Source organism: Amblyomma maculatum, chromosome 11 (assembly GCF_055883805.1).
Source record: "Amblyomma maculatum isolate TAMU_Amacu chromosome 11, ASM5588380v1, whole genome shotgun sequence".
NCBI classification, from domain to species: Eukaryota; Metazoa; Arthropoda; class Arachnida; order Ixodida; family Ixodidae; genus Amblyomma; species Amblyomma maculatum.
This window is the reverse complement of record NC_139354.1, coordinates 20,935,296-20,960,785: the sequence shown is the minus strand read 5'-3', so window position 1 is coordinate 20,960,785 and position 25,490 is coordinate 20,935,296. Positions and strand designations below refer to the sequence as shown.

Below are 25,490 nucleotides of genomic sequence, written 5' to 3'. Positions count from 1 at the left end.
ATGCATCGCAGGCGTGCAGTTGGTTGGACGGTCAGATCTGCTGCATCTACATTCAGCATTTTTCGGGTGAACCTGAACTTTTTTTTTGCTTGGTGCCTTATCATTCATGTGGGGCCACCACCTTGTGCATGCAGCTCTGCCTGCCCCATGGGCTGTCGTTCCGGACGCAGAAGCATGTGCGGGAGCCCTTCTTCCACCCGTTTGTCGTCACGAGAGAGGACGGCTCCCGCTCATACGGCCAGGCGCTCACCTTCTACGAGGAGGTCACCGACCGGCAGATCTGCTCCGCCATGCAGACACTGCAGGTGAGACTTCAGTAACTGGCGTGGGCTGTAGGTGTGTGTTGTCGTTACACTTAGTAAGTCTCGTCATCTTAGTTTCTGTGCCTTAACAAGGATCTGTTTTCCTTAATTTTTCATTATGCATTATGTGACGAAGTAAATGAACAGTTGCTGATGATGGATTTAAGAGTAAATTCTGTGAAACCACTATGGGCTTGTTGCTCACACCCAAAGGTGCAGGACTCATTGCACATTTGCACAAAAGAAATTTGATGCAATGATATACTGAAGATATTAAGGCTAATTTTTATTCCGTCTTTTTGTTTTAGGGTTTTTCTTCAGTGTCTTCATCATTGTTTCATTTGATGAGCGGTGGCTGCAGTTGGTGGGAAAATATTTTTGTCTGTTTTGTGCAGTGATTTTACATAAGTGTATCACAAGAGGGTGGATTCTTAAGCAGTTCAGTGCACATTTGTGTTGCAGCACTGACAGGACACAGATTTGGGGAAGATGTGAGGACATGTATGTTGCAATCGACTGTCTTTCTCTGCATCTATCTGTTTTGAAGCAAAAGCTTCACTATGCCAGTTTTTTGAGCGGGCAGTGTCACAGAGGTGTTCAGGTTGAACAACCTTGAATGTCAAATGACTCATTCTACACCTTTCCTTTCTTATAAACTAATTCGCAATTGAAGCTATGTGTTCGCTACACTAGGTAGAACCGGTCTTGGCGCTGCACTAACTTTGACCTTCAAGTGACCTTGACCTAATGAAGTGTGGGTATCCATCTGTGGTGTCCAGGCAAAGTATACTGCACTTTCCTTTCCCCAAAACTTGCACTAATTTGACCTTCAAGTGACCTTGACCTAATGAAGTGTGGGTATCCATTTGTGGTATCCACGCAAAGTATACTGCACCTTCCTTTCCCCAAAACCTAATGTATGGAAGTGCTATTTGAGCTTGGTCAATGAGGGCCAGCAGCTGGGTTTTGGTGGAGGCAAAACGAAGAGTCATCCATGCACTGTGTAATGTCAGTATACAGGTTAAAGATCCCCAAGTGGTTTAGATTACTCTGCAGCCCTCCACTGTGGCACCTCTTCCTTTCTTTCCATTTTCGCTCCAATCTTTCTCCCATCTCTTACAGAGGGATCCAGGTGTCCATAGAGCAAGTGTGACAGATACTGTGCCTTTCCTTTCCTGTGAACCAATTAGAAGAAAAATTATGAAGGAACCCAGGATTGAAAAGGCAGTGTTATAGAGGCTATTGCTGCAACACTCGCAGCTTTGGCTCTCTCTAGGTTCAAGCCATGCTTAAACCCCACAATATTTTATATACTGTCCGTGCTGCAAGATACTTTTGGGTAGGATTCATTTTAGTGGCACCATTGTTCACACAACCTACACAGCATGGCATCTTTTATAGGCAAGGAAGGTGTGAAAAGTTGAATGCATAAGACGCATTTTTTACTTGTCACCTAAATTTGCTTTTCTTTATTTAATGTCTGCACTGTTCATATAATGCTTTTTTTCTTTATGCTGTTTCTTGTGTCCACAGCTGTGATGCCTTTTGCTTTGTAAACAGGGTGCTGGTAATTAGTGGGGTTTTGCTAGCATCACAAGTATTGTAACTTCATTAATGCTGAAATAAAGTTATATGTTTTGATATGATCAATCATATTGATAAAATGTCGATCTTATTAAAGCAAGGTCATCATACTAACAGGGCCAAGACCTTTTGTTTGTGCCGCAGGTATAACTTGCGTGCACTTTTTCGAGAAACAAATGGCTCTGCACTGCAGTGCACAACTGGGAATTCAAAAGCGGGACTTGTAGGCTTATGTAGCTGAGGCATGCCTTGAAGACATTCTGCATGTTTATTGCAACTAAAGAGCAGATCAGACTTAAATGTGTGAGAGGCAGTGGTGGTCAGCAGTCTGCTTGTTCCACCCTGAGAGCAATGTAGTGGCACACGCAAAAGGTAGAAGGAATAGTTATGGCAGCAATCCACCTATAGTGCAGAGGAAAGATAACCGGTGATATTGGGGACTAAAAATGGATGCCAGTGGAAGGGAAACACAGAGTCATGTGGACAGAAAATGTTCAGAAACTTGCTTGTCGTAAAATAAAGAGTAAGCGTCTGCATAAAAAATTTGAAGGTAAACGAGAGGGAATTGGGGCATGGGCGCTCAATAAGTGCAGCGTAAAGAATATTCAGAATAGGCATTTGATGGAGCAGCTCACTGTCTTACGGTAAATATGCTGGCTGCAGCTGGCACAAGAGGCAGGTTTCGTTATCGAGTTTTATTAGTTTCTATTGGCATCAGTAGACAGGTACCTGTCTTGTTGTGAACATAATCAAAATGACAATGATGTTGAAGACTACAATCATTTTTTAATCGTGATAGTGGTTGTTGTGGTCTTTTTATTGTGGCCTTGACAGCCATGCTGCTGCACAGTCACAATGTGTTCCTCCACTTTATTGCAATGCCACCGTTTTTCTCTGAACGAGCTACGCGCTGTCTTCTGAACTCTGCGGAAATGTGCTAATGGTAATGGGGTGTTGGTGTTGACCCCTGCTCTCTCTCGCTGCACCGTAATCACAGGCAATGCACCTGACTGAACTGAGCTCGAGTGGGAACAAGGCACCACTTTCACGGACAGCGGCTGTCAAGACAGAGGCACCTGTGTCGAGGTCACTGCCCAGATCATTTCGGCTGATGACGACCTCAAGGTCGTCAGACGCCGGGGCACTCTACGACATCACCAAGGTGAGGAGCAGAGGCTAGAACTGATATTTATTTTCCTCTTTACCTGATTTTACAGAGGTGTGCTGTTCTCGCAATGGTAGGATTTTTCTGGAGCCCACTTTGCAGCTACGACTTTCTGTTCATACTGCAGAGCTCACATGGTCGACCATCCAGACCTGCGTCACACGGTTGGCAATAAAGACCACCCACACTCAGCATAACGTGTAGCATGCTTAAAGTGAGCCAACGCAGGTTTCTGCTTGACAGCGAGTCGGTATGCTTTCACACAAAGCACCAAATATCCACTAAACAGCCACGAAACGCATAAATCACCAGCAGTGCAGAGTGCACACTCCTTTGGGAACAGCTCCGAGCAAAACTTGTGCATTGAAGCTCAGTTGTGAATGATAGTGCGAGGAGGTCACGTACAGCATACGATATGTACATGGTAAGGTATACGAAGGACAAGTTATGTTTGTTACCCAAGTAACCAAAAGCTGGAGAAGAGGAAGGCTATTAGACTTAAGAAGATACCCTTGATAGACTACATGGGCTTCTATGAGTTTGTGTAGTTGGGAATGCGTTTGTGTACATGGATATCTTGCTTTCTTTGGGGGGTGCTCACAGGACACGCTGTACGTGAGCAAGGCACTATGCCTGGTGACCCCGATGCCCTTGGTCAGCGCCTGCCGGACAATACTGCACAAGCTGCTGGCGCTGGTGCAAGCGCGAGAGTCGCCGCCCTTGCCGCTGGAGTGCTACGTGTACAACCTGCTCTACGAGCTGCCCCTGCCTCCACCGGGGCGGTCATTGCGCCTCAGCTACCTCTACCAGGACCGTGTGTGCCAGAGGCCAGGTCCCGCTCTCTTCCCTTATCCTTCAGAGTTGTAACTTCAGCAAGTTGTAAAACGACAAATATTACCTTGATCAGAAAATTTGTTCCTGTGTTGGGTTCCTTATTTAGACATATGTTAATAATAGTTTTCTGATCAGTGGTTTTTTTCTCCATTGTTTCTATAAAGAAAGGAATGAAAATGAGAAATATATTAAAAGCATTATGACTTATCAGAAAAGTGATTACATATTAGCAATCAGCATAAAAAGAACGAGAATTTGCATTGTAATTACATCGAGCCTAAAAATAAAAGTATATATTCCAAGAGCCCTATCCCTCCTTGGCAGCCAAGTCATCTGGTTGTAGCCTTCCACTTCAGGTTGAAATTGTATTGGTCCGTAAGGATTACCTTCTTTTCACTGCCCTCTGCTCCACTGTGCCAGGATGTCAAATTTCTTGCCTGTGTGTGTCTGTGTCCTCATACTGCGGTGTGTGCTTGCAGGAACGAGTGAGCTGCCATTTTTCGACTACTCGTTTCGGGAGCTCTTTGCAATACTGGGCCTGGAGAACTGCATCCAGCTCTTTACCAGCGTGCTGTTCGAGAACCAAATCCTGCTCTGCTCCGAAGGTGAGCAATCTTCTCGCCGTGTCATTGCCCGACGTTCAATGCAGTGCAGCATGCCCTGCATTTATTTCGTGGACTTGCAGAGTTAGTAGGCTTTGTTAAAACAAGCAGTGCAGTCATTACACCTGACGATTCATTAGCTGTGATGCCGCTTGCAGATTCTTGAGGGGGATACAAATGGTCATTTCATCTGAGTGTTATTCTCATTAAATTTTAAACACTCTTCATGTTAGAGTTGAAAATGTAATGTTTCTCTTCCTGCTACTCGATTCGAACATCAAAGACGATCTCTAGACACTGTTAGACTCGGTGATCATTGACAGACTGTAGTTTTGTAAGGCCTCAGAGATGTGCATAAAAAATAAAAATGAGAGTTATTGACATCATTGCATCGATGATGTTGTTCCCGACTCCTGACTGAACCACTAGATCAATGACGTCACAGTCCGCGTGTCGTGGTGTGGGCAATTCAAATACTGCTTTTATGCTATGTGATTGATCTAACCAGATTAACTACTGAATAATTTTTTACACCCCGAAAAGCCCTTGCTTTGTATTCCAGGATAATCACTGCCCCTTAAGTCAACTCCGACATAGTGAAATAATATATATATATATATATATATATATATATATATATATATATAAAGTGAAGCGACTTACTGTCCCTTTTGTAGTTTGCAGTTTGCAAAAGTAACTGCTGTAGGGACCTAATGATTCCAGCACCTGCCCCGGGGTGGGGTACCCACTGGCGTTCCCATGGTTGCAAGGATTTCTTCTGGCCTTGGTTGGCAAGTGGCACTTGACCCACTTTCATCCCATCCGTCGTCGTGTGCTAATTCCATGAGCTAGAACGCTTTTGTCCTGCCTGCGCTCAGGCCATTAAAAATTAAACCGTCGTCGATGGTTTGGGAATCCACCTTGTGTGACATGACCTGACTCTCGTCCTCTCCTCCCTTTTGCAGACTACTACCGGCTGATGCTGGTGGCGGAGTGCGTCACATGCCTGCTGATGCCCTTCCAGTGGCAGCATGTGTATGTGCCCATCCTGCCTCACTCGCTGCACCACTTTCTGGACGCCCCCGTGCCCTTCCTCATGGGCCTCAAGCACGTGTGCGGAGGAGAGGAGGCAGACGCCATCTGTCCCGGAGAGGTACTACATGATCGCTTTGTGGACCACTTTGGCACCAAGTGACAGCCAGTACTCCCGCTAGCAAAGGGGTGTCCAGAGAGGCTTATGTAAAAAGTCTTTAAAAAAAGCTATTTTTGGTGAAGGGCCAGTGTAGAAGAGGAGTTTGGATTGCAGTAGCTGATCAATTTTTCGGAAGCCAATTATTCAGATTTTTATGATATTTGGACTCAACGAGGCACCTCATACAGTAACTGTCCCATTGCGGTGACGCAGTAGTTAGGGCGCTCGACTACTGTGCCCAAGGATGCAAGATCGAATCCTAACCACGGCGGTTGCTTTTCGATAGAAGCAAAAAGCAAGGTGCTGTGTGCTGTGCGATGTCAGAGCACGTTAAAGAACCCCAGGTAGTTGTCGAAATTACTCCAAACCCCCCACCCCTCCACTACAGCATCTCTGATAACCCAAGTTGCTTTGGGACATTAAACACCATAAACCACACCAATCATACGTGTACATATTGGTGACCGATATTTCTGACTCTTTGAAGTCCCAAGTTTAATTTTTGGGGCTTAATTATGCACAGACAATACTGTTGGGACCACTTTTCCTTTTTTTTCCTTCGAGCTCTTTTTTTTTTTTTTTTCTTTCATCGTCGCCACAGTCTTTAGTGGCCTCGCTGTTGTAAAAGGCATCATCTCGAATTTGAATAGAGTCAGTCGGATGGATCGGCTTGGATAGATTTGGCCACTTGTTCCCCATTGTTTCTACTTAAGATAATGGCACTCATTGTTGCCATTGAAAGTGCTTAAAACAAAGGGCATTCATGCCATGCAGAGAGCGTTATTATGTTGAAAATGGGACAACAACAGCGTCCAACTTGGGTTAGACAAAAGTGCTCACGATGCATGGGGCAGATGGAGAGTGTACAGAAGGGGTGGTGCACGCTTCTGTTGGTTTCCACTCTCAGTCTTCATGACCATCGTTTTTTTAGATCTTCTAGAGCACTATACCCCCGCACAGCAACATTTTCGCTTCACACAATGCCATTGTTTGCGGCCACGTCACAAGCTCTCATGTTGGTGGCCTGAGATGGTGCAGACATGACGAAAGCATGGTTCTGGCGCAGATACAATGGAGCATAAGAAGCAGTGAGGTTCGTTGCTAATTTTTTTATAGAAGAGTGATTATTCTTTTTTTTTTTTATTTCACTGGTTTTTAGGACTGTTTTATTATTCTGCAGATTTCTTATGAACCCACCAAGACTATAAAAGTAGTCGGCAGCTGTGCCCTGACTTCGAAATTAAAGGGGTCTATGCAGCCAAACATGATTTCTCACCGCGCGTCTTCTCTTGCTGCACCCAGTAACTAAGTACAGTAAGAGCTTATTATTTCAAGCCCGGTTAAATTTGAAATCTGGGTAATATGAACTGCTGGCATGGTCCCGGCCAATACCAACATAAGTCTTATGATGGTTACTCTTGAGGATAATGCGCCAAAGGGAGGCTAGATGCTGCAGTCACCTTCTAGTCCCGGCGTGCCAGCCCTAACAGACAGAGCTGTGACCCTCAACCTGCGCTATGACAAGTCGCCACTGCGGTAGGTTCGGGCCAGAGGAGACAAACACTGAGTTGCATACTCGAAGCGAGCTTTAATCTGCTTGAGTAATTATACATGGCAAATCAGCAGCACTCAAATGCAACCGCTGTAGTGAGCGAACGTCCCACTCGCGTACGGCGGTGAAATAAAAACCCATCAAAATGGGAAGCACATGCAAGGAGGTGAGAGGAGTGTCCTGCTCACCTGGCGTGACTTTGCGCTCATGGCCCGTTGCGGTAGGTGCGTACTGTGACCAGCGACTCGGTAACAGCGGCAGTCTCCCCAGCCAATAACACAATCGCGCATGTCCACAATTAACCACCGAAAAACCCGAGATTGCATTGCTTCAGAATTACCTACACACCTATGATGTGCACGCGACAGTAGATGTGAGGAAAAACTGGCTTAGTGGATCCCTTGGCTTCGATGCGACGTCATAATGGACAAGTGCTGATCTTTCATTCTCTGAGAAGCACGCGGCAAGGTGGTGCCTTTTTTGTCCCTTCATAGTATCCCGGCTCCCTCCACGATTCAATGCATGTGATCTTTCTTCTCAGGCAAACCTGTGCCTTGTGGACATAGACGGTTGCAGCGTACAGGTACCTGAAGACCTACCAAGCTTCCCCAACAAGCAGGAGCTCCTCGCCGAGCTGCAGGACCTGCTTGTGCAGTTCGGTGTCCGAACACCCGGGGGTGCGCCCTCCCTCTTGACTGCGTCGACACAAAATGTGGTAACATCGGCCACCCTGGGGCGCAACTTGAATGATCGGTGAGTGAGGGAATGTGAATTTCTGCCTTTCTTCTTTGCTATTCCTTTTTAGTCGTAAATAGTCGTAACTGATTAGTATTCACTGAAATGCAACAGTATGTCGACACAAGGAGGCTATAGAGCAATTCGTGTAAACATTGTAGTTGAAGAAAAGTTCTGTCCTGGTTTAGGGTTTGTCCTAAACTCACTGGACTAACTCCATTTCTGCTTTGTGTTGATTAGTTCACTCCTGCCTTACCCTCTGCTAGCCATTCTGGTTATCTTCATTGGTAGAGTGACTGCTCCAGGCAGGTACGAGCTCCGGGTTCGATCCCCGCACCAGGATAAATTTTGCAGCAACACTGTTTAAGTGTGCTTTATACCTTTCCTTTGAAGTTGGAGGGTTGGCATTTAGGTGGATGCCATTAAGTAATTACCTTTGTCACAAATTTTATCCACCTTTAGGACAGTCCATCCAGATACACAAGACTAGTGCCTTAATTTGGATGTGCACCATACAAAAACCACATGGTGTAGTTGGGTTCAGAGGTAGATGGTGTCAAAGGCGCTGCAATTCAGTTTTCTCTGACCTCTCTTTACTTCTCAGAAATGGGGAAATGGGGAATCTTCCTACTCCTGTGATACCGGCAAGGTGCAGTGTATCTGTCAGTACTACACCTGGCACAGTCATGTGCTGATCACAGCTCTTTGGGGATTGTCAGCATGGTTGGGGTGCAGCAAATAGTTCTGGATCCAGTGTTTGGTGTCCCAAACGCACGAGCCCCTAAAGGGCTTCACCTGCGCGCAGGCCGTTTCCACGTCGGAAGCACTCCTGGAGCCTGGAGAGCGGGGACTCTGGGGTGAGCAGCACGGACAGCAGTGCGCGGAGTTCCTACACCAGCCTGGGCCACCCGTCGCCCCTCTTGCAGCACAGCGAGGCGTTCCAGCGCATCACAGCGGTCGCCAAGAGAGCTGGTGGGTGGCCACACAGGGTGGTGAAAGTTTTGTGCCCACAAGGCTCACCCTGTGAGCACAATGGCTCATAAACTTGAGTGTACAAGAAACATGGCGGAGTTTCACTTGTTTAATATCCTGCAAGAAAGGGAATGTTGAAGATTTGAAAGATTTTGAACTAATTAGCCCGCTGTTTGTAGTGTACATGTTATGCATTTTGGGAGCAGTTCATTAGTGCGCCATTGCTTGGTGCAGTGAAATGCCAGGAAAAAAACAACAACCAATGAAGGTGTAAACACTGTTGGTTACCTAATTAACATTGTGTGGTTTGTAATGAAATTAAGCCAGTGGTCGATAGAACCCAAACGTGTCCTGTGAGCTCTCATAAGGTACTTAAACTGTTGCTACGTGAACTGTGATACCTTCTCTGTTCTTTATTAGCTGAAGCTGTGGAGGTCACAGCCTTAATTGCTGCTGCAATTCATGTGATGTGCTCAAGGAAATGTTCCATCATTGCTCTGGAAGCTGGAATAAGAATTCGTAATTCTGAACCGATTTCACCGAGCATGTTAGACTTTGTAGGATCCACTTTCAAAAATGTGATAGCATCAAAAAAGGCCTGTCAGTTAACTGAAGCATTGGGCAAGCGATCTGGCCTTATGTACAAGCACCCACAAAAGTTTCCGGAACTTGAGAAACAACAAAAATCCAAACTGTTTTTGCTCTTTAAAGGCTCTGTGAGGCATTTAGGGATGAATTATATAGGTCAAGCAGGGAAGCACTCACCATACCCTTCAAATCTGGGCTGTATGCTTTGATTTCTTAGAAATAAATTTTTGTCCTAATTTTTGGCACTCTGTGATATTCTGTGGGCACCACACGCACAAGTTATTGTTTAAGACTACAGCCCCTACAGTGGCAGCTTATTAATTCGAATACACTTAAAGTTAGTTTCCTTGATCTACCAATTTGGTCTTATCAACATCACATTTGTTAAGGGAGGACCGACTGATGTCTCTTTAATTTGAGCTGCGTGTAACTTGAGCAGATTTCCAGCCCCTACGAAGTTCAAATCATTGAAATTTGTCTGCATGTCCATCAGTTAAGCTGGCTTCATTGCAAGACATTATACAATTTGTTGACTGTACTCAGCAAGTACTATGAGAACACTTGTAGAGTTCTATCTTCCGCTTACCATCATAGAAAAGTTCTAGTGTGTTATGTACTGCTTATCACTACTGTTTGTCACAACTGCCACTTGGTACTGGCAACTGGTGGTGGTAACCAGTATTACACCGTGCTTTGCATATTTGTCAGTGTCGAAAGTTGCATAAAGCGTTGCTCTTTCTCTACCTGGGCAGGTGTGATAAACTCCTTGGAGGACCTGCGAAGGCCGCGTTGCCAGGACAACAGTGAGGGCAAACTCAGCCTGCTTCGGCAACCGCAGCACCAGCAGCACACCTCCAGCACCGCCGCAGACCGCCACCCGCAGCTGGAAGAGATGCGGCTGAACAACGCCGTGCGCGAGATCTTCTTCAACCGCTTCTTGCACATGTTCCGCGCGTACGACCACTTCGTCATACAGCCCAACCAGGTGGGTAGCTTGGTGATCAGTTCTCAGACACTGGAAAACTGGGGTTTCGATCGGTTCATCAATCTGTCAACCGATTAATCGGCCAGTTCAGTCAAGTTTGTTGCAGTAAAACCAGATTTCATGGTAATGATGACAATGTGTGAAGTAACTCAATATCAGATTATCTGGAGACAGCAAATAAAGTCCTAGCAGAGTGTTGTGTGCAGTAAAGTCTAGTTAATTTAGAAATTTTGATAATTAGAACTAGGAGCAGGCTTCCTGCTGGCACCCATGTAAGTCGTTGGTGTCGGAGGCTTGTTAATTCAGACGTGGGTGGGCTCGGTCCGGTTAATTCGGGTGGAGGATCGCATCAAGGTGCTATCTGTGAAACCAGCGATCGCCAAAATCGACCACATATCGATAGATCACCTGAAATAGACGGTGGCCATGTTTCGATGGAGGCAAAACGCAAAGAGCTTGTTTGCTGTGTAATGTCAGTGAACGTGAAAGAACCACAAGTGGTCAAAATTATTCGGAGCCTCTACCATGGAGTCTCTCGTGGCCTGTGTAGCTTCGAGACATTAATGTCCACAAGCGAACCAACCACATTGCAGAAGGACATGGAGCAGTGGCTGGCTTCGCGCGACACGGTGCACAACTTTGACAAGACAACATTCCTGTCGGATCAGCCTGAGCCACACCTGCCTTTCCTGTCGCGCTTCATCGAGACTCAGATGTTTGCCAGCTTCATTGACAACAAGATCCTGTCACTCTGGGAAGAGCCTGACCCGTGCCTCAAGGTTGGTAACGCATAACAACATTGGTGGTCTTGTGGTTCAGTCTCTGTGCATTTGCACGTTTTCAGCATGTCTTGATGTGGTAGTGCATTGTTTGGTGGGTAAGCATTGCTTTGTCTTGAGATTAAGTGAATGAGCAAAGTGCTCCAAGAATGGGGCTAACAATATTAAGTTTAACCTCCATTTTGATTGGTCATTTCTCTGAAGACAGGTGAAGAAAGGTGAATTGGTGCATAGCACTTGCTGTGATTAAAGCATAAAGCAGTTGCATGTAGAAGAATTCTGTCATGACAGTATTTAACTCTCAGACTGAAACAAGCCAAAAAAGGATTTAGTATATCTTACTTAAGCCTTGTTGGCCACTGACTGCCCCTTTAAGCTACATTTTTGTGGTTTCTTTTTCTTTTTTTTTTTCCAGATCTTTGACAACCGGATAAAACTCCTGCGTAACAATTCTAGTGAGCCCATCATCAACCGCTACGAGCGTTGCACCATGTACAAAGAAACGGGTGAGTCTTCTTTTGCTGATCAGGCAATGTAAATAGTTCAATGCTGACTTTGTTATTTTTTCCCTTTGCGATTGTGCATAGTTAAAGCTGCTTGTGCCAAATGCAAGGTTAAGGTTGGGTTTCTCATTTTTGAAATTTTTTTCCATCAAGAAAAGATATTTAGGAGGTTAAAAAAAAAAGTATCATGGGAATAGGTCTGGCAGCTGAGCCACTCTGATTCTTGGATTTTTTGCCAAATGCATTCAGAGTTGTCCATCGAGAGCCGGTTATCGGCGCCAGACTTGGTGGCGCCGGTGCCGAAGATAATCGACCCCACGGTGGACCTCCCGGGGCGCCGGAACCACCGGACGGGCGTCTTCCCGATGCTGGAGTCATCTGTGCTGAACCGGGAACCCGTACAGTCCAAGTAAGCCAACTGCTGATTTGCATTTGTGGTGGTCGTTTCATCTGTGGGAGGCTGAGCATGTCGGAAAAATTTTTGAGAAAAGGGATCACTCTTTTCACTCCTCAAGCCACCTTCTCGCATTTTCATGCCACCATAATCACTACTGTGATGTTGAGCACACACAACTCTTGGCACATTTTGTCACGAGAGGCTGGCGGAAAAGATTGTGTCATATCAGAGCGTCCACTGGAAGCATGGGAAGGCATAAATGTGCCTGCCTCATTATTTTGAAACAAGGGCCCTTGAGATGTCTTTACCCTTGGTGACCTTCGACCTTGCCCGTGACCTCTGCAGGGTGAAGAAGCGCCCTCATGCCCAGTTTCGAAGGAAGGATCGCTCCATACAGCAGGCAGAACACCTGAAGCTCACTGCAGAACAGCGCGAGGTCAGTGGTTTGCAGGACTTCAGGAGGCATGCGTGGTTATCTCGCAGTTATTTTCTTTATGCTTGCACACATAATCCATTGGTTGTGTACTAGTAGTTTTGTGGGGACATGTAATTGATGTTTTCATCTAGTCTTTGCTAGATTACTGGTAATAAGTGAAGTTGTTAAACGAAAAAATTCAGATATCGCTTTCATGTCACCACCGATGTGGTAACAGTACTAAATTCTGTTTCATGGATTCGCATCTTCTACATCTAGTAATGTGGTCGTACTTTATGGCCACATGTGTGGTTGGCTGGCATGCAGAGGTATAACAGTGTCCAATAGTATTGCCATTTTGTTTTAATGAGAGATCTTCTACTTTTCTCACGGGTTCAGAAAGGGAAAGTAAGGATTGTGTGTAACTCGTAGCATTTTGTTTTTAGCTTTAAGGGCTGTCGCCGCAGTCTTTTGAATGCTCAGTGCAGGAACAAACAAAACTGGAAAATATGCATTGTCTTATGCACAAACACAAGCATATTGATGAATAAATGCAGATGTAAAAGGCTAATTATAACTTGCTTTAATGTCAGGAATGTTCAGGAATTTTGTTCATTTCTAATGGTATCATTCTTTCAGGTTATTTTGAAAGTAAGTTGTCCCACTACTTTCTACAGTTTATTTCTGAACCTATCATCATTGTACATTACCAATTTGCTGATGCTGCATTGTAAAAATTAGCTAGTGTGAGTTTGTCTTAGTCCTTTCCTTTTTTTCTTTTTTACTGCTGCTTGTGCATGACGCTCGATTGCTTTGTAGCTCCTTCAGTTTTGCATTCTGCCATTTTGTTTTGGTTTTTTTTTTTTTTTCCTTAGTCTGCCTGTGTGAGCACGAAATCGAAGCATGCTGAGTTGTGGCAAGTGAGTACAGCATTTACGCAGTTCTTGTTTCGCGCTTTAAGTGTCCTCGTGCTGAATGAATCGTTATATGTCCTCATTCTGAATGAATCATTAAGTGTCCTCATGCTGAATGAATCGTTATGTGTCCTCATGCTGAATGAATCATTAAGTGTCCTCGTGCTGAATGAATCGTTATGTGTCCTCATGCTGAATGAATCATTAAGTGTCCTCGTGCTGAATGAATCGTCGTGCTGTGCATTCCTGATGTCACAGCTCCAAGTGGACATGAAGTCTGCAGTGTGTGTGATTAGCACTTAACGGGTTGTATTGTTCATGGTATGTGTACCGGAAGATGTTCGGTGTTGTTAATCACCACCGCGTTTTGCACACGTGAGAGCCATGCAGATCTTTGCTCTAATTAGTGCCCTCTGAGAAGCTTGTCTCAAAAGCTGCATTTTTTTGTTGAGTTTTAGTAAGCCGTGCTATGCTGGCCACATTTGCTTTGCATTGTGAGGAATGAATGTCGGCTTTTGGCCAGTTTTGTGTCTGGAACTAGGAGACAACAGAACAGAATTTCTCTATACGTCATGCTGTGGAGAACTGTTGTAATATACAACTTTGTCATTCGTATTCGCCTCCACATCACAAAAATGTGATGGTGTCACTGTGTAGCAGGGAGGCTGTTACGCTCATTTGCCGAAGCATTAACATACTTGAAATAACACACATTAAAGAGTTGACAGAATCACTCCATACCTGTTTAAAAGTGATAGTTTTCCTTTCTTTGCTGCTTCTCTAATCTCTGCCAGGTTGTCATCATATTTTTTGTGGTAAGCATTTGGAGCAGAGTGAGGAACTCTATAACTGTATGTCAGATGTGACAGTGTTCACTGTGCAAAGTGTGCTTCTTGTCCCAGAGACAGGTGTTAATTTAATTACCCGATTCTAATTATATGCGAGTTCTTTCATTCATCCAATCTTTGTGTCCTCAAGAACAGAGAAAGCGAGATTTGTGCATATGCATCAGACACAGTCGTACACCCTTCCATGTTGTTTCTCATCATTCTGCTGATGGTTCTTTGCTGTTTGCGCACCACCATGTCATCCTGCACATCATCGTAGCGATCGGGAAGCATGGATGCTGAAGATGCCTTCATTCGTGGACAGCAGCAAGGATATCCAATGCATTAGCAATAAATATTGAAGAGCACAGTAAAATAGCTAAGCCTAACTTTCCCAAGATACCTGCTATGTCAATTCAAAAAGGCTTAATTAGCATATCGCAGTTTTAGTAATGTGTACAGTTGTCGTACACATACCATTGCGGGGCTCAGTGTTTTGTTTTAAAATGTGCACGTTACAATTGGGTGATAAGGGGCGTTAAAATTGCATTAGTCTGTAATGATGTCATCGGAAGACAGTTGAAGCTGGCAGATAAGCAGTTTTAAATCTTTGATTAGCTATGTTGTAGAGATCATCACTTAGAGAAGCTTATCCCTCATGAAAATCACTTTTAGGGAAGATGCCATTTTAAGGATTTGAAATTTTTCATCCTCACCACTATTTCAACATAACAGGACAGTATTAGAGTAATCACGATGAGTTTCCAGCTTGTGCTTCCAGACCTTAATTGGTTGCTCATAAAAAAAATAATGTAATAGGGCGTTTATTGAAGCTCAGATGGAGAGCTGTGAGGACAGGACCTTGCAACGGCGAGCCCAGCGTACTTCGTCTTCGTCGCACAACGCACAGGTGCATGTCGATGGCGATGACTATCACAGTACATTTTCCCCCCGGGTAAAAAAAAGGAGCCATCCTGGCGACTTATGGCGCGGAAAGCACAGCGGGGTCATAGAATGGCTTCAATCGGTTCACGTGAACTGTTTCACGACCACGGCGACGCAAGTCCGCAGATGGCGTGACGGGCTCAACTACGTAGTTGACTGCAGATGTTTGCTGGAGGACCCTATATGGCCCGTGGTAGCGAGCAAGAAACTTCTTTGAAAGGCCAGGGGTTGTGGAGGGCACCCAGAGCCACACCAGTGTGTCCGGGAGATATGGCGAAGATTCGCCGGTATCACGGAGGTATTTTTGTTGCCACTGATTTTCTGTTGTGAGAGAGCGGGCGAGCTGACGGCATTCTTCTGCGTACGTGACGGCATCGGATAGCGGGGAAGATTCGGAAACGTCAGGGCGGTAGGGAAAAAGTGTGTCCATAGTACAGGGTGGCTCGCGCCCGTAAAGGAGAAAGAATGGAGAGAATCCAGTAGTGGCCTGTGTCGCGGTGTTATATGCGTAAGTAACAAACGGTAGAACTTGGTCCCAATTGGAATGGTCGGTGTTCACGTACATAGCCAGCATGTCACCGAGAGTGCGGTTAAAACGTTCTGTCAGTCCATTCGTCTGAGGGTGGTACGAGGTAGCGGTGCGGTGTATGATGCGGCATTCTTTCAGGAGAGCCTCAAGAGCGTCTGATAAGAAAACGCGTCCGCGGTCACTGAGCAGTTCGCGAGGGGCACCATGGCGAAGAACCAGGTTTTTCAGAATAAAGGCAGCCACGTCGCGTGCGGAAGCAGAGGGCAATGATGATGTCTCAGTGTAGCGGGTTAGATGATCCACTGCCACGATAATCCAGCGGTTGCCAGCTGAAGTTGTAGGAAGGGGACCGTATAGATCTATGCCGACACGATCAAACGGACGGGCAGGACAGGGCAACGGCTGCAACGAAGCAGAGGACTTGAGAGGAGTTTTTCGGCGTTGGCAAGACTGGCAGGAGCGGACAAAATGGCGGACAAAGCGGTACATTCCACGCCAGAAGAAGCGTAGACGCAAGCGCGTGTAGGTTTTCAACACTCCGCCGTGGGCGCACTGGGGATCAGTATGGAAAGCAGCACAAATTTCGGCGCGGAGATGACGGGGGATGACTAAAAGCCACTTCCTTCCGTCGTGAAGATAATTGCGGCGATAGAGCAGCCCGTCACGAATTGAAAAATGGTGAGCTTGGCGGGCAAGCGCCCGAGACAGACGACCTGGAGAGTGACTTGAAAGAAAGTCCAGAAGTGTAGATATCCACGGGTCGCGCCGCTGTTCCGTGGCCATGTCAATAGTGGCAAGCGAAGACAAATCGTAGGCGCAGATCTCATCAGGCAACGAAGAGGGAGGCAGCGGTGAGCGCGAAAGAGCGTCCGCGTCAGTATGCTTGAGGCCTGAGCGATATATGACACGAATGTCATACTCTTGGAGGCGAAGAGCCCAGCGAGCAAGGCGGCCGGACGGGTCCTTGAGGGACGCCAGCCAGCACAGAGCGTGATGATCAGTGACCACATAAAACGGTCGGCCATAGATATACGGACGGAATTTGCCGATGGCCCAAATAATGGCCAAGCATTCTCTTTCCGTAACAGAATAATTGGACTCTGCCTTGGTCAAGGTGCGGCTTGCGTACGCCACCACATAGTCTCGGATACCAGGTTTGCGTTGGGTGAGAACGGCGCCTATCCCAATACCGCTAGCGTCAGTGTGAATCTCAGTTGGCGCATTCGGGTCGAAGTGGCGGAGGATGGGAGGCGAAACCAAAAGACGGCGTAAAGTGTTGAAGGCGTCATCACAAGCAGGTGTCCATGCGGAGAGGTCGGAGCTACCGGAGAGGAGCTGGATGAGAGGAGCAATAATAGAGGCGAAATTTAAGATGAAGCGGCGAAAGTAGGAGCATAGGCCAATGAAACTTCGTAGCTGCTTCAGTGATTTTGGGCGTGGGAATTCGGCAACTGCACGAAGTTTGGTGGGATCGGGAAGAATGCCATCCTTAGAAACGACATGACCTAGAATTGTTAGTCGGCGAGCAGCAAAGCGGCACTTCTTCAGATTCAGTTGGAGGCCGGCGGTAGCGAGACAAGTGAGAACGTCCTTCAGTCGGAGCAGGTGGGATTGAAAATCGGTAGAAAAGACTACGATATCATCGAGATAGCAAAGACAGGTTCGCCACTTGAATCCACGAAGCACAGTGTCCATGAGGCGTTCAAATGTGGCCGGGGCGTTGCAAAGCCCAAAGGGCATGACGTTGAATTCATATAATCCATCTGGTGTGATGAAGGCAGTTTTAGAGCGGTCAGCGTCAGCCATTGGCACCTGCCAGTAGCCAGATCGTAAATCCAACGAGGAGAAAAACTCGGCGCCCTGCAAGCAGTCTAGTGCGTCATCGATGCGTGGCAGAGGATAGACGTCCTTGCGCGTGATCTTGTTGAGCCGGCGGTAGTCGACACAAAACCGGAAGGAGCCATCTTTCTTAGGTACCAACACAACTGGAGACGCCCAGGGACTGTGGGATGGCCGAATGACACCCCGACGGAGCATGTCGTCCACATGATCAGCAATTACGTGGCGCTCCGAAGCCGACACGCGATAGGGGCGCTGGCGCAAAGGTGCAGTTTTACCGGTGTCGATGGTGTGCTCTACGACAGACGTGCGGCCCAAGTCAGTTTGAGGAAAGTCGAATGAAGAAGCGAAGTTCTGCAAGAGGGCGACAAGTTGATCACGTTGCGCAAGTGGAAGATCAGCATCAATAGCATGTTGGAAAACGTCGGAGGGCGTCGAAGCGGTCGCAACATCGCAAGAGCACAGACTAACGTCGAAGGAGGGGGTTGAGTCAGCAAGAGTGGTGATATGACTGGGATCAAGCTCTTCAAGACGTCCAATGCATTCGCCACGGAGCAGGACTGCTGGGCAAGAAAATGGGTTCGAGGCGTAAAGTGCACTCTTGCCGTCTTGAATTTCGAGAACAGCGAACGGAAAAAGGAGGCAGGGATGACGGGAGGTGGCTTCGGAAGGTGTAAAAATCGCAGTCAAAGGAGTTACCCACTCACAAGACAGTGGTACGAGGGCAGCAGAGAACGGAGGAATGTCGGTGTCATGGGCGACGAGAAGTTTTGCAGTGCGGGGAGGGGTATCACAGAAGGGGGCATCACAGAGGGGGGCGAAGGCAATTTGTGCACGAGCACAGTCAATAACGGCTTGATGAGTCGATAGAAAATCGTATCCGAGGATGATATCATGCGAGCAGTTCGGCAGAACAATAAACTCGATGGGGTACAAGACGTCTTGAATGAGCACACGGGCTGTGCAAGATGCGGAGGGGTGAATGTGCTGTGATGAGGCGGTGCGGAGCGAAAAGTCGGAAATCGGAGTGGTCACTTTGCGAATTCGACGGCAGAGCGCTTCACTGATGACGGAGACGGCTGCACCGGTATCGACGAGAGCGAGAACTGTGGCGCCTTCTACAGAAACTTTGATAACATTAGCGGGACGGCATGGAGGACTTGAGGAATTCGAAACAAGCGCAGTTCTTGCCCCCGGAACTGCGACTGTTAGTTTCCCTCAACGGTGCTGGTAGAACGTCGCAGCATTGGAGAAAGCGATCGGCGCCGAGGAGAATGTGATCGACGAGTGGTATAGGTTTGGCGATCTTGTGGGACAAATTGAGAACCGGGCGGAATCATTTGCGAGCGTGAGTCGGTATCGTACGGGTAAAATCGAATGTCAGGCTGTGAAGGTTGGAGGCGCTGGCGACAAAGGCGCGCAACATGGCCCGGCCGACCGCAGGCATAGCAAATCGGAAGGTTGTCCGTAGTACGCCAAGGTTTCATAGGATGAGGGCGGAACCTTGAGGGTGGGGCTTGAAACGAAGGCTCAGCATGCGGCGGTGAACGGTAGGCAGGGACCTGCACATAGGAGCCAGACGTGGGCGAAGGTGGTGGCCTAGCCGTTACTTGGGCATACGTGAGAGGTGCCGTCACAGGCGGCACCACGGGGTTGGACGGCAAGGCATCAGCGACGTGTTCTTGCACGACACGGCGTATAGCAGGGGCCAAAGATGGAGCCAGTTCAGGAACGAGGTGCCCCGAGTCTTGAAAATGGGGAAGGAGTGAGATTTGACGTGCGACCTCTTCACGAATAAAATCTTTGATCTTTTGATTCAGCGGGCTCCCTTCAGAAGTTGGCGAACCACCCAGGGCTAATGCGGATACGCCTTCGTCGCACACACTGGAGCGGCGCCTAGAAGCGCGCCGCTTGCGGAGCTCGTCGTAGCTCTGGCAAAGCTTCACGAGTTCACTAACGCTGGTGGGATCTTTCGCTACCAGCATCTGGAAGGCGTCCTCAGAAATGCCCTCGAGGATGTAGCGGATTTTGTTTGCTTCCGGCATGGCCGGGTCGACTCGTTTGCAGAGATCAACGACGTCTTCTATGTAGCTGGTAAAGGTCTCATCAGCGCGCTGAACACGATCGTGTAAACGTTGTTCGGCACGAAGCTTACGCACTGCCGGGCGGCCGAACACTTCCGCGAAATTCTTTTTAAATGTCGACCAAGATGACAGGTCAGCCTCATGGTTGCGAAACCAGAGGTTCGCCACGTCCGTCAGATAGAATATGACGTTACTGAGCTTGTATGAGTCATCCCACTTGTTGTAGGTGCTTACTCTTTCATAGGATGACAGCCAGTCGTCGACATCTTGATCGGCCGTGCCGCTGAACAGGCAAGGGTCACGCTGGCGCACGACGCCAGCACACATGATCGTGGGTGGAACGGCCGGCAGCGTCGAAGTGTCTTGCATGGCGGTCGTAGAGGGTAGTGTACGGCTTCGCAGTTCCAGTTTGGGTGGGATCGTTTCCGGCACCTCCGCCAATTGTAATAGGGCGTTTATTGAAGCTCAGATGGAGAGCTGTGAGGACAGGACCTTGCAACGGCGAGCCCAGCGTACTTCGTCTTCGTCGCACAACGCACAGGTGCATGTCGATGGCGATGACTATCACAGTACAATAATAATAAACTTGTGTTTAGTTTTCTGTATTAAAACCCTGGTTTTGGGCACTGTGGTTGTTTTTGCAGTTTTTGTTCCTGTCACTTGGGTGGGGACATTCTAAACAGGTTCATCACTTCCCCCCTCCCTTTTTTTTTGTTTTGGAGTGGCTTTAACACGCTGTTTTTGTTTTCTGTTCGGTCTCCCTGGTTTTCTGTATTTCCTCTCCCCACTTCGCACCAATCAAAAGTTCCAAGTGAGTCGCACCTCTCGCCATGTGCGCACTTCATTTTGTGTGCATGCCCTCTGGGTTTCTATCTTATCAGACATCTTGCATCCTGATGTGGATGAGATAAAGCAATGTGCAGTGGTGGTGGTTGGTCGGGGAGGCAGAGGAAGCACATGTCCCATTCAACCTTTGTTTCGTCTTGGTGTTTGCTTTCTTTTATTGCTGAGATTTTCATTTAGACGTGTTTATTTCTACCACGTGTGGGGAGAAATAAACGTCATGTTGTGTGGCCAGTCAAGATAACACTGACGGCTGTGTTTCACTGAGTCCTTGTGCGGGCATGTGTGCTTGGCATGTCATTGGCACGTTCGTCTTTTGGTGGCACGTTCATTATTTTAGCAAAGCCATAAGTAATCTTTTTGATCTTACACTAATCATTAACGCTTGTGTGGCACAGACTAAAACCTATATCTGGCATGTTTTATATTTTTTGTGCATGCACTAACATCTACCAGTCTAAATGCCTTAGATTTTACAGTGCAGAATAAGTTAGGTACTTTCAGCAATAATTGAAAGTTGAAAGCGTTACCTCGTGAAGGCTACAAGCTCCAACCTTGAAGGCCTTCGCTATGGCAGTGGTAGTCATAGACCAGTGGGGTTTACGTGGGGAATTACTGCATTCAACTGTTCTCAACAAAAAGAAAGTGTTAGTTTTGTTTATGATTATCGAAATCTAACATTTAGAATGTATTTTTTATCGACAAGTCCAGTTGTGTTGCAAATTTAAAATTGCCTGTGAGACCATAACAGTAAAACAGAATACCTTTGCAATCGCTCAAAAAGAAAACTGGCAATCCTATTTTATTTGACTAATCTTTGAATATCCGTCATGTGTTCTCGTGTCTAATATTGAGCTTCAAAGAAGTGATGGCTGCTTTATACCTAATCTGCAATATACTCTGTTATCGATAGCTTCTGTCTTGAAAAAGTGCCACTGCCTCGGGGCATAGGTCATGTTTCGGGGTTCATTTCACTCTAATAACAGATAAGCCATTGTGTGCATTTCAATAATAGCTACGCGTAGAATACTCAGTGCTGACCAGACTAGTTGCAGTAAACAAGCTGCTAACTGAATAGCTGCATCATGCTTTTAAAAATTAATTGTGTTAACAGCTGCAGCTGGCAGTGTTACAATAATTAAGCCAGTGGCACCGCATTATTCAGAAACTTCTCACAGCATGGGTGCATTTCGGCAGAGAGAGTTGACAGGGTATCGCTAGTTTTAAGGTGTAAGCTCTTACATATTTGCGAGAACTGGGAGATCTGTTTGAGCTTCTTAGGTAGTTTTTGAAATGTTTTGCATGCTAGTGCTGATGGTATGCTAACAATAGTTTTTGCTCTTCTGTTGTCATGGCTGTTGTGCGCCACCTGCAGAAGTACATGAACGAAGCCCGGGCCAAGCACATGAAGCAGCCTAAATTCAGCGACACTGCGTCGGCCGCAGTCATCGCCCAGACCAACTGGAAGTTTGTGGAGGCTCTACTTATGGAGTGCAAAACCAGGGTGAGAGCCATGTGGGAAGAAGTATTTCAGAGTTTTGAGTGTGTGGTGCGGTCTGTCGTGGTGCGCGTTCAGGTGTTTTGGGGGTGTCAAGTGACGCAGTAGCGTGTAGTGTGGGCTGTCGCACGCACGTCACATTTGCGATTTTAAGGCTCGTACTTCATTGCAGCTTTGCTGACTTAATGTGAGACTTTGTACAGTTTCGCGCAGCGTCATACTCGTCCTTTAGCAGCAAAATTTTCTCTTTAGCATGCAAAGTGCAGTTGCGGCCATAATGATACGAAGCTCACCTTTAGGACCATAGACTATAGACCAAAGATTAAGAGGCATTTGGTACACGTTAGCAAATGCCATGGGTGTACTCAGCATACCTCCATAATTTCTGTACAGAGTGCAGTAGACAAATTGAAACACCGAAGCATTTTCCATATTACTTTTGCCCAGCTGTTACTGTACATTGGTTCCTCCAGTGTGCATCCGTGCGCTGCATCAGGGCACCACCAGTGCTGCAGCGTAGTGCCTTAGGGAAGCTGCATTGCACACTGACTTTTCAGTGGTTCACGCTGTTACCCTACACTCATCTCATACTGTTGTAGTCTTTTATTTTTTTTTTTTTTTTTTTTTATTGTTCCAAACGAAAAGTGTCGGGGAAAGGGGGTTGTTATAAATAGATTTTCAAATACTGACTGACATAGTGGGGCTGAAATGTGAGTTAGTATTTTTGCGACCGGTAGCTCGACCAAAGTGTGCTCTGTCGCAAGGCGATCGTCTTCTCTGTGGCTGACTCTCGCAGACCAAGCGCATGCTGGTGGAAAAGATGGGGGTGGAGGCCGTCGAGCTGGGCCATGGGGAGGCCAGCATCACGGGCCTCGAAGAGAACACCCTGCTTGCATCGTTCTGCGACCTCCTCGAGCGCATCTGGTCGCACGGACTGCAGGCCAAGCAGGTAGGCAGCTTTCTCCCCCCAAAACTCTAACCACATCTTCTTACGCCAACTATTAGCAGCTGAGCAGGCCTCACCCATATTGCTCCAGTTAACCTGGTCCTAGGCTGGCTGCACCCACTTGGCCCCTGTGAACTTGTTTACCTCATCCGCAGAACTAACTTTCTGTTTGGGACGTTAAACCAATGAAATAAACTAAACTAGTAATTAACCTTACCTTTTACTGGTAATCTTCAATGAGAAGGTGTGTTATTTTTTTTATTTTATTAAGATATTCAGTGCAGCAGCAGTGTTCAAAGCCATAATTCCTTTGCGTTGTAGTCCACGCTTGAATTGTTTTGAATGTGGCGGGACCCATCAGTGAGCCACTGGCGAAGCCAGCTTTCATGAGCCACCAACAGGTGACAGTAGTAACCTGGCTTGTGTGTTTTTTTCGTAGGTTCCGACAAACCTGGGTCGTCCCGTGCATTTGTCACGTGACTCGCTATTTGTTACTGCACAGTACATCTGACCCACTGGTGACTCGCAACGTGGTAGACGCATTAATCAGTTTCAGAGCATGCCACCTTCGTTTGTGGATGCGGAGTTCTATAGGGCATCTCTCTACGGGAATAGCAAATATGCAAATGAGCGTGCGTGGATGAACTGCTCACGGGATCTCGTTTTATGCAGGGCAAGTCGGCACTGTGGTCCCACCTGCTCAACTACCTTGAAGTTGAAGAATGTCGGTCTAGCGGCAAACCGATTGACCGAAACTTTTTGACTCCAGGTGAGTGTTTTTCCGCCAACACTATCACAGCTGTTCCTGAGACAGTACTTTCGGTTGTGCATTTACGATACATCGCGCTCAGATACTGAACCGCAATTTGCCTCGAATGAGCTTGCTTTGCTTTTAGTGGCTGTTTCAGCTTCCTCTCCTTCTATCTTTCTCTGATCATAAGTGCAGCGGTATTGCCCTGTGTGGTCACGATAGAAATTGTGACCACACAGACAATACTGCTGCCATGGCATAAAGCCTGGTATTGCTCATACTGAAAAAATATGAATGTTTAATTTTTTAACATACTCTACTAACAGTTGGCAGTTTTCTTGTGCTAACCAGCTTCTTTTTTTGCATGGTCACTAAGCATCTGTGCGTGCATGAACAGTTTTCTGGACCAAATCTTGCACAGAATTAGTGGCCTCTGTAAGGTTACGTTCACGCTCATCAGCATATGTGACATTGCTTGTCATAGATAAGTTTTGGCTGACTGTGAACCCAACTTGCACTCCCCGATTATAAAACTTCAATGTTATCTGTGTTCATCAGTGGCACAAAAAAGTTTTAGTATTAGCAGTTATTCAGAATATTAAAATTTAGTCTAAGAGCACTCGTTGACCTGTGAATGCCTAGTCAGCTAATGCCATAACCATTAAGTCGAGCTTTCTAATTAATGCATATATGACAGCAGCAAGCTGGTTACTCTCTCTACCAGAGAAAATTAAAATGTTTTGTGCAATGTGCATTCAGTTCTGGATTTGCATGTTTGAGGAATACTGGCTACTTCTAGCTATTTTGTCATGAAAAAAATAATAATAAAGCAAGTTATAAATTATTCCTTGTGATAATGTGATTGAGCAAGCTCCGGAGATTACCACTTCCTTCGGAATTATATTTACAATGCTGCCTTGCATGGCATAAAGCACTTAGTACTAGAAGGGGGCCCTGTGCCAGACCTGAGCTTTGCCCTCCTCCGTGTGTTGTTTGTTACTAATCCTCTGCTTTTTGCATTTTCTTTGTTTTTTTGTTGCCATCCTTCTGCGCAGCTCTCGCTTGGTGCGTCTTGAGGAGAAGGATTGACTGTATGTCCCGCTTTCTTTTTCTCCCTAATCGCACATTGCTTGTTTTGCGCGTTTTGTGCGTGGTTGTCCTTCCAGGCTGTCTTGACTCCTCACTAGCTGCTTGAAACTGCACTCACGCAGGCACTCTGTCGGGTGGGGTTTGACTCCCAGATCAGAGAGTTATACTGAAGGGAGTTAAGTGGAACTCAGATTCCCTTCAGAAGGGTGTTCTTCATGGAACTGTTCCGCTAACAAGGCAAATAAAAAACTTAGCGACTATTCAGTGGTTCCTGTTGTTTGCATGCTTGTCGTTGTATCCGTCAAGTTTTGTTTGATTTTTCTGGCATAGATGTTTCTTTGTCTCAAAAACGTTGTGTCGCATATTGATTTGAAAAATGCACTCCACAAGGTACCGATCCATAAAACCAAATTTGTGCTCATCTCCCTCGGAAATACACTGCATCAAAATATTTTTCAGTTGTTGGCTTATTGGTGTCTGCATTTCAGTTTTATTATAACATGTATACAAGTCTGTTTTAACTAACAGTTCTTAAGCTGCAGCTGTATTTTATTGGAGCCTCACTAGTTTTCTGAATAGTTAATTGTAGATTGCACGAGTGGCTACGCATCAACTGCTTC

The 25,490-nt window shown here is 46.5% G+C and overlaps 1 protein-coding gene across 4 annotated transcripts in view; it reads left to right on the top strand.

The window, feature by feature from the left end:
- Positions 1–25,490, top strand: part of pns (DENN domain containing pinstripe) — a 59,289-nt gene that overhangs the window by 7,759 nt on the left and 26,040 nt on the right. For 2 of the 4 annotated variants that reach the window (XM_084583226.1, XM_084583223.1), the window contains exons 3-18: positions 135–305; positions 2,884–3,048; positions 3,655–3,883; positions 4,365–4,490; positions 5,453–5,640; positions 7,773–7,984; positions 8,772–8,938; positions 10,279–10,511; positions 11,105–11,290; positions 11,706–11,796; positions 12,043–12,202; positions 12,536–12,626; positions 13,481–13,525; positions 21,962–22,090; positions 22,881–23,033; positions 23,703–23,799. In XM_084583226.1, the coding sequence (XP_084439352.1) occupies positions 135–305; positions 2,884–3,048; positions 3,655–3,883; positions 4,365–4,490; positions 5,453–5,640; positions 7,773–7,984; positions 8,772–8,938; positions 10,279–10,511; positions 11,105–11,290; positions 11,706–11,796; positions 12,043–12,202; positions 12,536–12,626; positions 13,481–13,525; positions 21,962–22,090; positions 22,881–23,033; positions 23,703–23,799 (2,443 nt within the window). Of the gene's footprint in view, positions 1–134; positions 306–2,883; positions 3,049–3,654; positions 3,884–4,364; positions 4,491–5,452; positions 5,641–7,772; positions 7,985–8,771; positions 8,939–10,278; positions 10,512–11,104; positions 11,291–11,705; positions 11,797–12,042; positions 12,203–12,535; positions 12,627–13,480; positions 13,526–21,961; positions 22,091–22,880; positions 23,034–23,702; positions 23,800–24,836; positions 24,873–25,490 lie in introns of all 4 variants that reach the window. The other 2 variants (XM_084583225.1, XM_084583224.1) reach the window with 2 other exon arrangements.